This window comes from Rhinolophus sinicus, chromosome X (assembly GCF_036562045.2).
Source record: "Rhinolophus sinicus isolate RSC01 chromosome X, ASM3656204v1, whole genome shotgun sequence".
Lineage (NCBI taxonomy): Eukaryota > Metazoa > Chordata > Mammalia > Chiroptera > Rhinolophidae > Rhinolophus > Rhinolophus sinicus.
The window spans coordinates 10,385,878-10,403,328 of NC_133768.1; the positions used below are offsets into that span (position 1 = coordinate 10,385,878).

The window sequence follows — 17,451 nt, forward strand, 5'->3', positions numbered from 1 at the left end:
GTTTTAGTCTGTGGAACTAAAAACACATGTTTTTTCCCTCAAGTCTTCACTTCAGACATTTTAGTTTCTTACTTGGTTTATATATTTTTTCTAATTTCAGGGACCAGAGGCTACAGGAAGAAAAAAATAAAAGTGTGACTGATGCACTTAGGAGACGGGAGCTGGATATAAAGAATATTGAGGACACCTATGACCAGAAGCTCAGGAATGAAATTCTAAAGTAATTGTTTGATGTTTTTTAAAGAAGTGATGTTTGAATTAAGTTTATGGAAATATGGCAACACTAATGAAGTAGCTAAGACTAACATGGCAAAAGTTAGTGTTTACAAAAACATGTTTTCTTTGACAGTCAAGCCTTTTCTATGAGTATTTGAGTTAAGATAGTTTTAAAAGGATACAGCATCCTCTCCTCATTCTTACTCATAGGTCATCTAACATGTATTGTGGGCCTGTGATTTGCTTTCATTTTTAGGGCACCTTATGAGATGCTCAGCTTGCACTGCTGATAAGCTATAAAATTGGGATTATAATCATTTTTCGTTTTCTTTTCCTCGACCCCTCTCATAGTGCCACTAACTAGGGGATATCTGACAATTTATACATTATTCTACCTGTAGTCGTAGTATTGGTGTGTGAGCATGTGCCCTTTAGTCCTTCAAGATTCTACAGAGACAGAATCAAAAGAAACAAACTGAAATTAACTATATGAAGCAAAAATGATACAGGGAGAGGAAAATATCCACAGCTATGGTTACTATGCTTTCCTATAGTCTGAGTTCTGTTGTGTTACACTGACTAATATCTTAGGGCGAAGACATTAAGCTCATGGTAACTTCTCTCTCCAGTGCTCAGTGTAGGATCTCACATAATAAGTGTTCAGTTAATATTTACTGAGTAAATGAATTATTGGCCAACAGATGACTCAACTCAGCTGCTCTGGGCACTTCTTAATCATTATCTTCTTTACTGCCTTGCTCATAATTTGTCACTGATAATTCCACTATGTAGTATTTGCAAAGGTTTCTTCAGGTTACTCTTGAAAAGAATTCTAAGGAAAAGAAATCTAGCACCTTTCCATGTATCCGTTTTGAAAGGAGGCTGTTATCTCTACATATTTTATGTGGGTTCCTCAAATATAGTAGCAGATACTGAAGTACGTAATTGTAAACTTTTAGGAAGAAATGAATGCGTGTGTTTGTTACTTGACATACCCACGGGGAGAGAGCATGAACTGTTTGGTGTCATTCGTCTGGTGGGGTGTCCTCTGTGACTTTGGCAAGTGTTGGAGTTTGGAGGATATTCACCACAGGAATGCTTCTCTTTTCTTTTCTTTCTGCCATCTCAGAACCAAAAAGCCAGCCAGTAACAATTGGTGGAGATAAGTAAAACTGCGTGGAAATGTGCCTTTTGGTATTGCCAATTCGGATTATAAAGGTGTTGGTAGTTGGCTCCCAGTTGGCAGTTGGCTCCTGGGAGGGGGTGGGGAGGCGGGCAGGTGGTTTGGAAATGACATACTTCTTATCATTTAGACTCAGTTGTACGACAGTGGCAAGAACAATGAGATAAGTGTGTTCGAAGTGAGGGGGAGTATTTTGAGGGGGATCAATGGCAATGTGTCTTTTACTGTAATAAATTTACTTAAACATTCACCGTATTTTTTGATCACACCTCGTATAGAGTGTGAATTTAACTTAATGTACTCCTTTATGTCAGTCCAACTGACGAATGATTGCTCAGTAACCTCACAAGTTTGGGGGCACAATTTATAGGATTGCAGCAGGCTTTTACTGGACCTTTTACATTCAGAATTTGGATCTCTGGCCTTGATGTTTATGTGCTGTCATGTTCAGTACCCTCATGCATTGATAGGAGTCTGTCCAGGAAAGTAACAAGAAACTCATTTTCAGTCATTCTGATTCTCAGGTATCAGCTTGAACTAAAGAACGACTACATCGCTAGAACTAACAGACTGATTGAAGAAGAAAGGAAGAATAAAGGTGATTCTTAAGGGGGGAGGACTATTTTATTCAGTTCTGATGTAGGCTCTTAGCTTCCTAAATTGGGTCTGTTCTATATTCTGAAAATATATATACCTTATACTTCATTGTTACTACAAAATTACACATTTTTTTGTCCTTTTAATTTTACAAAATTTTAAAAAAATAGTCATTGTCTTTCACTATGTTTTTGCAAACCTTCATGTTTAACCTTTTGTATAAAGGTCACTGATTCATTGGCAGGATTTTATCCAACTTTATTATTATTTTTTGTTTATGAGAAAAATAATATGTCAAAATGACCCTTATCCTGAGAGGAAGTAGGGTATTCAGAATTTTTTTCCCCCATTCTCCTACCCCTTTCCCCTTGGACAATCATTAGCTTCTTCTCTCTATCTGTGGGTCTGTTTCTGTTTTGTTTATTCATTGGTTTTGTTTTAGATTCCACATATAAGGGAAATCATATAGTATTCGTATTTCTCTGTCTGATTTATTTCACTTAGCATAATACCCTCTAGGTCCATCCATGTTGTTGCAAATGGCAAGTTTTCATTCCTTTTTATTGCTGAATAATATTCCATTGTATACTTGTACCACATCTGCTTTACCCAGTCATCTATTAGTAGACATCTAGGTTGCTTCTATATCTTGTAATGCTGCATAATACTAGTAATGCAATGCTTCCATGTTACTATAATGCTGCAATGGACATACGGGTGCATCTATCTTTCCAAATTAGTGTCTTTGTGTTTTTTTTTCGGGTAAATACCCAGGAGTGGAATTGCTAGATCATATGGCAGGTCTATTTTTAATTTTTTGAGGAATCTCCATAATGTTTTCCATAGTGGCTGCACTAATTTACAATCCCAATAGTGTATAAGGGTTCCCTTTTCTCTACATCCTCACCAGTACTTGGTGTTTGTGGATTTATTGATAAGTTATTCTGACAGGTGTGAGGTGGTATCTCATTGTGGTTTTAATTTGCATTTCTCTGATGATTAGTGATGTTGATCATCTTTTCATAGGTCTATTGGCCATCTGTATGTCCTCTTTGGGGAAATGTCTATTCAGGTCCTCTGCCCTATTTTTAATGGATTGTTTGTTTTTTTGGTGTTAAGTTGTATGAGTTCCTTATGTATTTTGCATATTAACCCCTTATCAGATGTATTATTTGCAAATATCTTATCCCATTCAGCAGGTTGTCTTTTTGTTTTGTTGGTGATTTCCTTTGCTGTGCAAACACTTTTTAGTTTGATATAGTCCCATTTGTTTATTCTTTTGTTGATTCTTCCCCGGGGACACATATCCAAAAAATACTGCTGAAAGCAATGTCAGAGAGTTTACTACCCATGTTTTCTTCTAGGAATTTATGGTTTCATGTCTTACATTTAAGTCTTTAATTCATTTTGAGTTTATTTTTGTATATTTTGTATATTTTCATATATTTGAATATATTTTGATAAATCTGTGATTGTCAAGAAGGTAGCAGCAACTATTGCTGCCTGGTAAATGTTACTCTTAACCATGAGAAACTTCATTTTTACTAATGGAAAAGTTTATTTTAACTTCTCTGTCCCCTGTGACCTAATTCCTTATTTTTTTTTTTTTACTTCTAATATATTTTTATGCTTCATGATATTTTCACTTGGCATCCAAGTGAAATTGTTGTATCCATTAGCCTAGGACTAGTAACGTTGGATAATATTTCAATCTCCAGGTATTTTATATTTCAGTGTTTCTAGAAACTTGCCTGTGACAAGAAATTGAACTTTTAGTGGAAAGTTCAAAGGAATTCTTGGGAGCGAACTAGGGCTGGGTACTTGATGTTGACCTATAAGGTCACGCAGTACATGTCTGCTCCTTTGTGACTATCTGAGGGAGAGTAATACTTCTTTAGGAATTAGGGCTATCATGTATTCAGCAAATTATTTTTTGATGATGTATCTACATAAATTTGTGTTAATGACAAAATTGTGACTACAGAGTTGTAACAGAGAAACCTTTGTCGTTAAGGAAATTCAGAACTGTTGGCATGAGGGCTCTGAGCAGATGGTATGACGCTGCTTAGTGTGTTAACAGGAGGAAATTCACCACATTTATGACCATAGTAACTAACTTCCTGTCACCTGTTGGATAACAGGGCTTACTTCTTACTTGCCTGATGATTTTCTGCTATTTTAGATTATGAAATAATGGTCATTAGGTCTGATATGCTGGCTATAAATTGTTAAATGACTTTTATATTCATTAGAAAAACATGATGTTTAACTTGTTGGCTCTTTCTTACAGAAAAAACTATACATTTGCAAGAGGAGCTCACAGCTGTTAATTCAAAAAAGGAAAAACTCAATCTTTATGTAAATCGTGTGAAAGAACTTGAGGTAATTGTTAAGCCTATTATTTTTTTTTTTGAAATCTCTGTTAGACAATATGTGAAACTTTAGTTTTAGCCATACATAGTTTATCTTAAGTTATACTCTTGGTGTGTTTGGACTGTTTATTATACGACTAAGAAGGTGATGGCTGAACTTAAGTTAATTCAGTAGTTCTTCATTTCAATCTTAGTCTCCTAGGGAAGCATAGAAAGAGGATATCCTATGGAGCTTAGAGTTCTGCTTGAATCCTGTGGCTCCTTTACTGCATGTGAGCCTTCTGGCAAGTTCTGTGATCTCCGATTCCATTTCCTTAAACTTTGGGATATTGCCACATTCCGTGGTTGTTGAGGGACTTGAGTGAGCTGATTGATGTGCGTAGCATATAGCAGATGGCCGGTACACATTAGTTTCTACCTCAGCCTCTTCTATACATTGGGGTCTTACAGATAAAAACAGAGTGAGGTGCATTTTTCACATGCCACTGTTACTTTCTTTCTGTTCATTCATGTGTTTGCTAGCTGAAGCCCAGAACTGGAACTTTAGGTATTTAATGTATACTCTGTATGTAAAAAAATTTTTTGTAGCTGTAATGACTTATTTGAGAACTTTGTAGGCTTTTGTATACAAACATTATACTAAGAAAAGGAAAGCACCCTCCGTCATGTTTGTGATATCTCACCTTTTCATATTTAAGAATAAATATTGCTACAATCTGTGATTGCTGTGGGGACTCTAGTTTCATCTGGTAAATGGAGTGATAATGAGAAGCACTTACTTTGTAGGACAGGGTTCTACATAAATAAAGTTGGATGAACTCCCCCTGCCCCAACTCTAGGGCAAAAGATGACTTTCACTGGTGCAGTTAGGTCTTGTTGTTGCAGAGAACCAGACTTCTGTCAAGTGGCCTTAATTACTTGGTGCCACCCGGCTTCAGGCAGCCTGCCAGCTCTGGCTTAAGCAGTACTGTTGTCACTGTTTAAATGTAAGTTTGACTTTGTCAATTCCAGCTTGATCTAGATTCTGTCAAAGCCCAGTCTTTGGCAATAACAAAGCAAAACCACCTACTGAATGAAAAGATTAAAGAGATGGGTGACTATTCACTGCTGAAAGAAGGGAAACTGGAGCTGCAGGCACAAAATAAAATGCTTAAACAACAACTGGAAGAGAGTAGAAAGGAAAACTTGCATCTCCTAAACCGTATGTCTTTTTACTTGATTTGCATGTTTTTATAATTCATATTCACTTAGCATTTTGAAACTGTGCTTTGTACCTGTAAGGGAGACTTCAATGGGGAAATTTTAGTGAAATTAAGATTCTCGGCTTGAAGGTACTTCCTTTTGCTTGCTATTGAATAATTATTAGTGCCACTAAGAAGAAATGTTTTTAAACTGTAAAAATCTGCCTCTCTGGATGGTAGCAGATTCCCCTTGGGCTCTGCTGGTCGGGTTTGGCCAGTGGGGACATCCTCAAGCTCTGGGATGGAGGGATGACTGAGGTTGTTAGTACCTCCCCCCCCCTCCCCCCACTCCCGCCACCTCTGTGTGCAGTGGCCCTGAGCTGGCCCTGCACCTCTTAGCCAGGCAAGATCCCAGTGCTTGGGGCATAGACTCTCCAGTTCTGACAAATCCTCCCTCCCTGTCCATGTAGGACCAAGGAGTGGTAAGAGCATGGCCCCTGTACTAGCCCAGGGAACTGCACCATCCTTTGTGCCTACCTTACATAAGTTGCCTTTTATGAGAGGGTCCCAACTGAACCCTGTGGGGCAACTCCATCTGCTCTCTGCCTGGACCCCGAGTACCGCTGACAGATGCATGGACTGGCCCTTGGGGCAGTCATCAACAGGCTTTGATGGAGGGCTCCTTCAGTGCCTTCTGGCTGTGGTAGAGGGGAGAGGCCCGCTTTCAAGCTAAGTGGAGGATTGGAAAGAATTGTTTTACTTGGAGTAGAACTATGTAGAGTAGTAAAGTTTGTGTTTACATGCCTTAAATTCTTTTGTTCTGAAATTTGTGAGTCAGGATTGCTCTTAGTCCATTTAATACAATTAGTGTGATAGTAATCACGTTCATACAAAGAAAAGGGAGAACAGTTTAAAATCTCTTGAGCCGCTTTTGTTACGTGAAATGAGAGAACTTCAGGTTGGTAATGAGCAGGCTGTTTTCACCTTTCTGGCATAGCTCAGCCATCTCCTGAGCTGGTGATTTTTCAGAAAGAATTAAAGAAAGCAGAAAATGTGATCGCGTTTGAGCATAAGGAATTCGAAGCCCACAAGCAAGCCCTGCACAACCAGCTGCAAAAGGAAGTGAGTACGGCTCCTTGCTCGGCCCGCTGTTGGGCCAGGAGACGGGTAAACTTGGCATATGTCACACCGGTGTAAATCAGATTGATTTTAACATCAAAAATTACTCCCCAATATGCTGAGGGTATCCTTTCTCATCTGAGACAATTCTCGAGTGATTGTGTGACTTTATATTCATAATAAGTAATAAAATCCGGAGGAAAAGCAAACACACCTAAACACAAAATTATCCAAGTCCTGATGGTGCCCACTGTTTAAGTATCTCTTCATTCTTGCCCTTAGTTTAGAAACATTAACACTCTGATGTCTGCCTCATGCCCTGGAGTAGCTGTTCTTTGAGATAGTGAAGATGGAGGTGGGAAACTTTTTGTGTGTTCTGTTGTTCTTTTCTGGGGACCTGTGCATTACAAGTGTAAAGCTGCTTAGAATTGGCAAAACAAAGAGAATAAGACCAAAAAGAGAATCGTTCCTTTTGAATTGAGCTGCGATTCTTTTATGTTGATTTCTTTTCCTTCTCCAAATCTTTTCAGATTGAGCATTCTGCACTGCTGAAGGCCCAGATATTAGATTACGATGCCTCTGTAAAGAGGTTAACTATGCAGGTGGCTGATTTAAAATTGCAACTGAAACACACTCAGACAGGTCAGAAACCTTTTTAACCTATAAATGTGTGTGTAAAGCTTCTGATGTTGGTGGAAATGTAATGATTGTTACTCATTGAATTTTTAATAGTTCTCACAGTAGGGGAAAAGCCATAGAGATATGTGTCATCTTAGAAGTAAAACTCCCTATCCATTTCTGGAACACCAACTGGGTTATCAGCTAAAGTGACTTGTTTTCACAGGTGCCCCATGGCTTGGGAGAGCCTCGTAGCCCAAATAGGAAAGATGTGGCGGTGACACAGAAGTGCCCAAATTCATTCTGGACCTAGGCTTTTCTTTTATATTTGTTATCCTGATAATAAGACCAATCGACTCTTCAGTGGTTACACATTCTCCTTGACGCATGAGTAAATACACATGTGGGAGAAGCAGGGTGGCCTAGCAAAAGAGCATTGCCGCTGGAATCAGAAAACTGATTTTGTCTTCAGACCCCAATTTTGAAGTTAGTTATTTGACCTTGGGCCACAGTTTAACTTCCTTGGACCACAGTTTCCTCGTTTGTAATGGGAATAAGAGTACCTTCCATGGTGAATGAAGATGATATGAGATGGGTCCTACACTCGGAATGGTTCCTGCTGTCATTCTATTGCACGTCTTCACTGTGCGTGCATGATACCTGCCCCTTCCTTCTTCATAAGAAGTGTACTGACGCTTAGATACCTTCTTTCACTGCTTTCAAGCCTAAAGCAAGTTTCTGTGTTTTTCCAGTTGATCTGGTTTCTCACACTTCCTGGTTCTGAGCCTTCCTCAGTTCCCATTTGCACTCTTCCCTCATCAGTCCTTGTTCCCTTCTGCACTGGTTTATTTTTATCTTTACTCACTTCTACTCTTTCCTGTTCCTCATTTGCTCTCAACAGTTCTGTTTGCCAAAGTGCCCAGAGCTAAAATCATAGCAATCTGTGTCATGAAAAATAGCTTAATGAAGATGGAACTGTTTTGAACGCATGCATTGCCCACTGCAAGCATGTGTCCTGGAGGCATTGCAGGAGAACAGCGACTACACAGACTGGCTTTGCATGAGCTGCTCGATGCCTTGCCAACCGTGACCCAGCCCCAGTCCCCCGTCTGTAATATGGGAGCAGTGGGAGTTGTTGGCCCTCAGCCTTGTTGTGACTGCAGGACCTCATTCCCTTATCTGAAACCCGGGCCCTGCACTTGATTTTGCCACAGCCCTGGGAGTTCTGGGGCAGCATCCTATAAGGAAACATGTAGATTAACTCACAGTCAACTGTATAAATATCCATGTTGGGTAGAAGAATAAAGATTATATGTGGGCTTGCATCAGTTCAGGTCAAATTTATCAACCAGATAAGTTCAGCTCTGGTTAGGCTTTGCAACCAAATAAATTATGAATAAATTTTCAGTTCTCAGAGCTTTTTTGGATTTCAAGATTGTGTATAATGGATTGTGAAGTAGTATCATGGTTAATAAATGTTAATAAGTATTCGCATCACTGTGGCTTCAGAAACTGTTTAATACACAAGTTTGTTCTTTTTATTATCTTGTTTCCTTTTTGAAAACAAATAATACTCTCAAGTATATCTCAGTTCGAGTCACTGCCTTTTATCTCCCCCTCGTTTCTCACACTATCTCTTTGTCACCTGCAGCCCTAGAGAATGAAGTGTACCGCAATCCAAAGCAGTCTCTGATGTATCCTTCTGTCTGCAGTTTCATGGTGCCCCCCAATGGTGACCAAACTGGGGATTTCTTGAAAAATCGTCTCGAACAGGAGAAGCTGATGGCAGGCACAATTACACCAATGGTTGTACGTTATCCGGATGCAAGCACGGACAGTAGCTCGCCCGATTCAGACCTTGAGTTTGTAGCCAGTGCCAAGGCAAGAATGAAGGAGCTGGAGCAAGAGGCCGAACGCTTGGAGAAAGCTTTCCAAGATTACCATCGAAGAGTGAGTCAGTACCCAGCCGCTAAAAGCCCATCAGCAGCCAAGAGCCGGTCACCCCTGCACTTGCTAGGAACTCTCAAGAGTATCAGTTCAAGTTCCCCCGAAAGGCGTATTTTTGCAGAGGACGGTGCCTTGTCCAAGCAGCGTTGGGCGGACGACGTGACAGAAGCACTGATGGGCAGCGTGGCCTTACAGCCCTGCAGAGACACTTGCAGACGCCTCTCCTCCACTCCCCTTGCCAAAACTAAACGAAGTCTTGATGGCGAAATGCATCTGGAAGGTGAGCTTCTGCAGAAAGGGTTGTAGGATGCTCTGGACTTGGATGGATCTGGTCCTCAGTAGCCCTCTTGTCTGAGTAGTGCTGCCCTCGACAGCAGGAAGGAGTGAAAAGCGCATGCGTAGCTGGGTCTGGGAAAGCCCTAGCCCAGGCACATGTGTCCTCCGCACCTCTGCCTGCCTGCTGGCAGCAGCATCAACCTCAGGGCACAGGGTCGGTGTGGGAGGCAGTGGGACAGAGTGGCAAGTTCCAGCACTGGGCTTGGCACACACAGGTCGTCAGAGAGTGACAGTGGCTTTTCCTTTACCGCTGATTAGTTTTCTGCATTTTATTGTTATCACTGCAGTTTCATGTAGGTGCTTGAATCATTAATTCTGTGTATTGTTTATGCATCATACTCAGCTGTTTGCAAGGATAATAGTTTATTTTCAAAGTAATGGAACTCTAGAAACCACGTTGTTTTTCTCTCTGTGTAATTTGTAATATTCTTGCCCTGGTTTTTTCTGCCCCTTAGGCCTGGGACGATCCACTGCTGTTGTCCCCAGCCCTAGTCCTGACAGAACGCCCCAGCTTTCACCTGCTGAGTCTCCACACAGCCTTTCCATCCATTCGCCGCCCAGGTCTTTGGAGCAGATGGCTGGGTAAGTACCGTGTTCTGGTGGCTTCAGCCGAGTCTGGTTAACTGCATAAGGGCTCAGCCTTAACTTGTTTGGATTTTTTAGCTGATACTAAAGACCATGTGGCAACATAGAATTTGTGATCAGATTATTAGATGATGTGTGACCTTTGAGAATCATCTGATTTACCGGGGAAAAATTCCTTTAGGCAAATAGGTCATTTCTACTTGTTTGCTAAACTTGCTGTATGGAATATGTGCTATGGTATCCATAAACATCTTTATAGTTCCATGAATACACTCAGTTTATAAAGATAAAAAAACTAATGTACAAAAATCTGCAAAAGCACATAAATTTAGTTGATTTTTAAACTTGAAACAGTTTCACACATCACTAAAAAGTCATTTTAAAGGACATTTTGGTGTTTAAGTATAAACAAACAAAATTCTAATTTGTCCATTGAAATGGATTTTAAAGTGGTTGGGGTCCTAGGGTATGGCTGCTGAAGCAGGATGGAGTAGATGTGTTTAGAAGCTGGGCATCGGGTTGCCTGGGCTGGGATGTGAGTCACATATGGGCCCCTGCCTGTGCCTGGTCTCTGGTCCCACAGCGGGAGATTCTGTTCCTTAGTTCTGGGCTCCAGCCTGGGCATCTGCGTGTTAATTCAGGTCTACTGTGCAGAGTTGAAAACTGCTACGTGTGCCTGTCATGGTCCTGAAGCATGTAAATTTGTTTTTTAAATATCACTCTTGTGGTAAAGCCAAGAGGAGAGACGAGACCACATGCTGAGTTGGGGCACTTCCATGCATATGGGCTTATGGTATTGCATCTTCAGCTGGCTCCTACCAGTGGTGTGGAGAATTTGTTTTCTTCAATAGGTCTTGTGGTTCTTGACAAAATAAACTCCTGGGAACACCATCACAGTGCAACATCATTCTTTGCTAATGATGGTAGTGCCTGCCTCACAGCATGAGGTGGTTGTAAGGGCTGCCTGAGCTAACGTGTGGTAATTGCTTAGAATGACGCCTGGTGCAGGTAGCTCTCATTCTCAGTGGGAACAATTAATTTTCTAAAGCATTTTCTCGAGTCACAAAAGGCTTTTCATCATCCTATGCTCTTGGGTTTTACATTATTAAAGCTTCATATTCATGGATTTTATTCTTCCAATCCAGTCTTTATCAAAGACAAACTGAACTTCAAGACAAAACTGAATCTTCAAATCCAGACAAGCTACCTTTTAAGGGTAATGAGGAATCTGAATCATCTTTTCAATGTAAGTTCAAATATAAGTACCAGTTTTTATAAGTTGAAAATGTAGAAAGCTTAGTTTTGGTGAAACATATCCATTGCTCTGAAAAGCAAAGCAGTTACAAATTAGGACATTTGCATTTTGTGATAAAACCATAAATATAGCTATGTTGCCTCGTGTTTATATCACAAAGATTTTTAGGGGTGCGTTTGAGTTCCATTTGTAAAAAACTTCAGGAAAACCAATAATTTTGAAAATTGGAGCTAATCCCACAAGTGAACCCTTAATTTACCAAGTTTGGGATTGCCCCGATTTAAAATAAGTGATTTTTTTAGTTTTTTTTGTTGTTGTTCTTTTTTATGGGATATGAAGATGCTCAGTTATTTTTCTTTAATTTATACAGATTCCATCCACTGCCACAGATTTAGAAAACCCATTCTTAGTGAAAGAATGGAGGTGAAAGTGTATTAGCTTCATTGCCCAGAGACTGGTGTCCCAGCTCTGGCCCTGCCTTAGCTTGCTCCACCTGGGAGCTTCCTGTTTAAGTGTAAAACTGTGGTGTAGAGTCCACCATCTCCGAGGTTCTTCCCAGCTGGGGAAGTCTTTATGTTTGTATATAACCTATCGTTTAGCCTTGTAAGCTTCATCGCCAAGTCCGAAAGTATATTTTGAACAGTTAAATGAGAGGGCTTTATCAGATTTGCAAATTCTTTGTAACTTTAACCACTTTCTTAACAAGTTCCTTGATATGTGAACAGAATTCACATGATTATCAGCAAGCCAGGTGAATTCTTCTTTGTCACTTCCTGTTGAGTTACAAATCTAATTTTGTAAACAAATGTAATTCTTTAAAGTGTAAGGACACTGAGAAGTGAATACTTCTCAAAGTATTCACTGAATAACATCAGGAGGTTATGCTGAGAATGTCTTACTTAGAATTGTGTAAGGACAGACTGGCCGGTGGCTGTGGCCCAAACTTGCGTGCTCGCAATGAGCTACCCCACACTGCGCTGTACTCCCTTCTCTCGCTGTTGTTAGGAAGGACTCATGGGACACTGGTTTGCACCTTGTGTAGTTGCAGGGGACGTGCCAAAGCAGTTTGAAGCGGAGGGCGTCCGTCCTGCTGGCGACGTGCCCCGTTTGGACTCTGCTGCCGCTGCTCCTGCCAGGGTTGTCTCCTGTCACTACCCAAGTAAGTTTTCCTGTGTTTTAAGTAACAGGTAGCGTGACTGCATGCTGAACGCGTCTGTGCCCTGTACATTACTTCACATATCGTTGAAGGACTGTTTGTAAGCAGGAATTATTCCAAGTCTTGGGGTTGGGGTGTTATCATTATTAATGACATTTCTGAAGTAACGCAATTTGAACTTGTAAAGACAGTGCTGAGGAGAAAATTGAAGGAAAGCCTTCTAATTTAGTCTTCCTGGGCGAATTGCTTTTACATTTTTTTCTTTACTTGTCCAAAGTCTGACAGAGCAGTTAGCTTTTTTGCTTAAGATACTTCTGCAAAAACCATTCCATGAGAGCCTTACCATCTTGGGAAATCATAGTGGGAAATTGAAATAATCGTTAATACCCGTTATACATCTTTAATGTGATTGTAATATTTTACTATTATTTCTTTTCCTATCTTTTGTAACCTTCATTGCCAAATCTGAAAGTGTATTTCCAATAGTTAAGGGAGAGGGCTTAGTCATATTTGCAGATTCTTTGTAACTAACAACTGTGTTAACCCTGGTGGTTGAGTGAACATGGTGTAGAAAGAGCGTGATTAAAGGGACAGGAATAATAACTTTAGGTGTGAAGCTGGTGCTGTGAGATTTCCATGTGTTGATAGCAGGGAACCTGTCAGAAACATGGATGTGAGGCTGGGGAGAGATCAGACTCGAGAAAAAGATGTGGGAACGATGGGGACACAGGCGATAGCTAAAACCCCAGGAAAGGATCAGCCTGGAGGAAGTGGGGAATGACAGCAAGATGGCTGGGCGCCTGTGTGTGCTGGTTTTGTACTGTTCTGGGCAGGAGAGGCTCAGGCCCCTTTGTGGGAGTCAGAGGAAGAGTTATAAAACTGCCTTGTGGATAAAGAGGGGCTAATGGTAAGTCAGGGCAGAGATGCAGGGCTTGCCTAGGGAAGGATGAAGGAGGGAGGGGGAGGGTGAAGAGGATGAGAAAATGTGATGGGAGGGGAGGCACTTGAAGTCGTTCATGTGCAGGGTGACTTGTATTCATCTCAGTAACGGAAAGGGTGGATGCGGTGCTAGGAGTGGGGCCGGGGGCTGCAAGATCAGGAAGATGGACCAGCAGATCAGAGTCCTCTGAGAATCAAGCAGTCTCCCTGAGTCTCGGCAGGGACTCCTGTTTAAAAGACTGATGTGGGAAGTTACTCACTCTTTATTTCCTTACCCTTTAGGTGTAGATCAGAAACAAATTGAACAGAGAGAAGAAGAAAGCATATGGGAGCAGCAAGTGAAAGAACAAAGGCAGAAAGAAGAAAGAAGGCAGAGTGAACAAGAAGCTTTAGAAAGGGAACGAGAGCTAGAAAAACTGGATCAAGAAAGGGTAATAATACTAAGGAAAGCTGAATTCTCCGTGCTAGTTTCTCCATGGTGTACCTTCAGAAAGTACCTTGCTCTCAGGGCCGTGAGTCCTCAGTGTGTCCCGGAGTCATAACAGTGGTAGGTAACTTAAAAAGCCCTGGGCCTCTGGGCCTCTGCTTTGCCTCAGTACCACAAAGGGCTGTACACACGCACCTTAGGAGTTCGTTGCAAAGGGAAGCGTTTGCCAGCCCATTGATGCCTTCTCATCTGGCCCTGAACACACGCCTGTAACGGAGGTAGACCATGTTTTGTAAATGGGCTTTACAGGTCAGCTAGCTGGTACTAGGACTAGCAGAACCCAGGGGAGGTGACTGCCAGTCCACCATGCCTTCCACAGGCTCCCCTGCCCTCCTTCCCGGTTCTCTTTGGCCTTCTGTGTCCTGATTCTGGTCCCAGACAAATGCATTACTCACTCCGGCCACTTCACACGCCTCCTGAATCTTACATAAAATAATCTTCCATATGGCTGTTCCTTGAACTCCCAGGTAATTTGGTCTAAAGCACAGGACACTTGAGGCAAATGAATCCATTCCTTCATTGCCAGGACATGTTTGTCCCCCTCCCCCCCATGATGGTAACAATGACATCAATGAAAAAGAAAATGAGATAGTTTTCTGGCATGCAGATTTTACTTAAAGGATCAGAATTACAGTGCTACGCGTTTTTAAAATGTTTTTGTGTATTTCCTGTTTTGGTTCCCATCTATTTGACAGCAGATTATTGAAGAGTCATTGAAGATTGAAATGGAGAAAGAATTAGAAATAAGTATTCAAGAAATGAAAGACAAATCTGTTTGTGCTGAAAATCCTTTAGAGAAATACATGAAAATCATCCAGGAGGACCAGGACCAGGAGACGGCAGATAAGGTGAGGTGATGCTTTGGACAGGTTGTCAGGGTGGGGGAGGAACAAAGGCTTCTGTGATTTATTAGAAAACATTGGGACAGGAGTCTGCCTTCTCCATTGGAGACAAAGTAAAAGCAGACGAAATCCAAAGTTCAAATGGAGCCTTGACTCTTTTAAGTATATTACTCTCTTGACAAAATGTCATCACTTTTGCTTGGGTGAAAGATTGACCAGATTTTGATTTGTGAAAGTTTATAAAAGTTGAGATGCCTCTTATTTTTAGAGCAAGAAAGAATATAAGGAAAGCCCTATCAATGAATAATGAATGCATGGTACTGTCTGAGACATTGATATTCTATATAAGCCTGAAGTACTAGGGGTATTGAGAATGCGTACTGGATAGTTTGATGTGCTTGCTGAATTTTATGTCTGAAAGTCACCTCTTTTTTGGACTCTTAAGTTACATATATATTTCCCAGTTATTCTTTCCCCCCTCTTTGTATCAGAGCTCAAAAAATGTTGTCAGAGAAGGTTCACAAGTGGACACACTGCCATCTAGTGACAAAGACGAAAGGTATGGTTTCCCCAACATTGTGTTCTTGGCAAACCCATTTTTATATTGCTGGCTTTGTTGGCCAAGGGAAATGTTCACATATTGAAGTTTGCCTGTAAGAAATGATTGAATCAGTCAAAATTAATGACTTAAAAAAATCTATTGCCGTTTTTAAGTTGTGAAATTGCTACTGATTCAAATTGTAAGTGAGGGCAGAAGCCCCAAGAGGAATGAATGGGAATATTATAAAGGTCTCTGAATAAACTTGACAAGAATTTAACAAAGTTTTAAAATTTTTGTCTTTCTTTAATTTAGTTACACAGGCTTTTCTCCGGAAGAAGCAGATGACTTTTGGTAACCATGTGTGCTGTGCAGCTTCTTACTCATATAACTAAAGGCCTATGAGTTCTCTGTAATAAGACAAAATTCTCAATAAAAATTGTATATTTAATCCAGTGTGATTTTTTTCATAATTTTATTTGATACTCTAGCATATAAACCAAAAGCAATCTAGTCCAATGATACCTCTTCAGAACTACTCATTCTTAAGCCTTTCATTGCAATAGAATGAACTACTATATGTTTTCCCCATTTTTATGTTAATTTATATTTCTTTGAAAACTTATTGGTCAAATTCCAGGGCTGCATTTTGGAAGTTTCATCTGCATTCCTTCCTCTCCAGAGGTAGGCTACCACCTTTCAAACAGGAGGCCGTCTTCCCCAACACTATTCTTCTGATTTGTCCCTGAAAATAAAGACCTAGGTTTTTCCATTCTAGGCTTTAGAAGTAGTACAGTGTCACCACTGGTCATTACTTTTGACATTTTTTTTCTTGAGAATGAACACAAACCCTTCGATGGTGGTAAGAAGAGAAGGTAAAATTTACTGAGCACTAACTTCGTGCCAGGTACACTTTTAAACCTGTACCTGTATTAAATCACTTATTGCTCATACCAGCCATAGGAAGTGTAGGTACTATGACTACAGTTTACAGATTAGGAAACACGGGGCACAGAGAGGTTAGTGACGTGACCAAGTTCTTGTGATTGTCACGTTCTGGAGCCAGGGTGCATACACAGGTGTCGAGACTAGTATTGCCTCTAACCTGGGCTATTCTGGAGCCGCTCTGATAGAAGACATCCTCAGACCCATTGGATGGCCCTCTCCAGAATGACTTTTAGAAACTACACATCATCCAATCAGGGTAACTGTGCTCAAATGCAGCACCAACATAACTTCCACAAAGGTAAGAGGAGACCCATTTGTTCTGGCTCCCCTTTCTCCATCTTCGTACCCCTGCAGCTCTCAGTCCAACATCTCGGGAAAGTTCTCTAACGACATTGCCAGTATAGTCACCAAAAAGCACACACACAACTGCTGTGATGGTGAACAACCATATGATTGCCTGGACTGAGGGGTTTCCTGGGACGTGAGACATTCAGTGCTAACTGATGGTCACCCAGCTCCTAGCACAGGAAGGATTCTCTGGTCTGTCCAGTAAAATCCTGGAGCACATCATTTTCCTCTACAAATACAAACTGGGTTGAATTGCTTTTGCCAGTGATACTTGTCTGGATTGAGTTCTGTAACAAAGTGGGACGGCTTTTTAGTGTTTATTCTTCCTTGGGCTTCCAAGGAGCTTTTCATTGAAGTATACCTTTGAAAGACATAAGTTGTCCAGGCGCTATTCATTGTCAGCATATCAAACATTGAGCCAGAGTGCCAAGAATCTGGCATCTTTGCTTTCAACAGCACCTCAGATAACTTTTCTTCCAGATTTATTGAGATCTGAGTGACATATACCATTGTGTGAGTTTAAGGTGTCGATTTGAGACATAGTGCAAGATGATTACTGCTGTAGCATTCGTTAACACCTGCATCACGTCACATTTGTGGTGAGAACATTTACAATTTAGCAACTTTCCAGTGTACAATATAGTATCATAACTATAATCACTATGCCACATGTTAGGTCTCCCAGACTTACTCATGTCTTGACTAGAAGTTTGTGCTCTTGGACCACATCTCTCCCCCACTACCCAGCCTCTGGTAACCCCCATTTTAGTCTCTTGTTTCTGTG

At 40.8% G+C, this 17,451-nt stretch overlaps 1 protein-coding gene across 1 annotated transcript in view; it reads left to right on the forward strand.

The window, feature by feature from the left end:
• Positions 1–15,822, forward strand: part of OFD1 (OFD1 centriole and centriolar satellite protein) — a 34,944-nt gene extending 19,122 nt beyond the window's left edge. The window contains exons 10-24 of the mRNA XM_074323920.1: positions 101–220; positions 1,924–1,997; positions 4,287–4,378; positions 5,380–5,573; positions 6,030–6,031; positions 6,547–6,671; positions 7,199–7,310; positions 8,938–9,513; positions 10,025–10,151; positions 11,300–11,400; positions 12,452–12,568; positions 13,787–13,935; positions 14,687–14,839; positions 15,325–15,392; positions 15,687–15,822. Of these exons, the coding sequence (XP_074180021.1) occupies positions 101–220; positions 1,924–1,997; positions 4,287–4,378; positions 5,380–5,573; positions 6,030–6,031; positions 6,547–6,671; positions 7,199–7,310; positions 8,938–9,513; positions 10,025–10,151; positions 11,300–11,400; positions 12,452–12,568; positions 13,787–13,935; positions 14,687–14,839; positions 15,325–15,392; positions 15,687–15,729 (2,053 nt within the window). The 3' untranslated portion in view covers positions 15,730–15,822. The remainder of the gene's footprint in view (positions 1–100; positions 221–1,923; positions 1,998–4,286; positions 4,379–5,379; positions 5,574–6,029; positions 6,032–6,546; positions 6,672–7,198; positions 7,311–8,937; positions 9,514–10,024; positions 10,152–11,299; positions 11,401–12,451; positions 12,569–13,786; positions 13,936–14,686; positions 14,840–15,324; positions 15,393–15,686) is intronic.
• Positions 15,823–17,451: the final 1,629 nt, after the last annotated feature.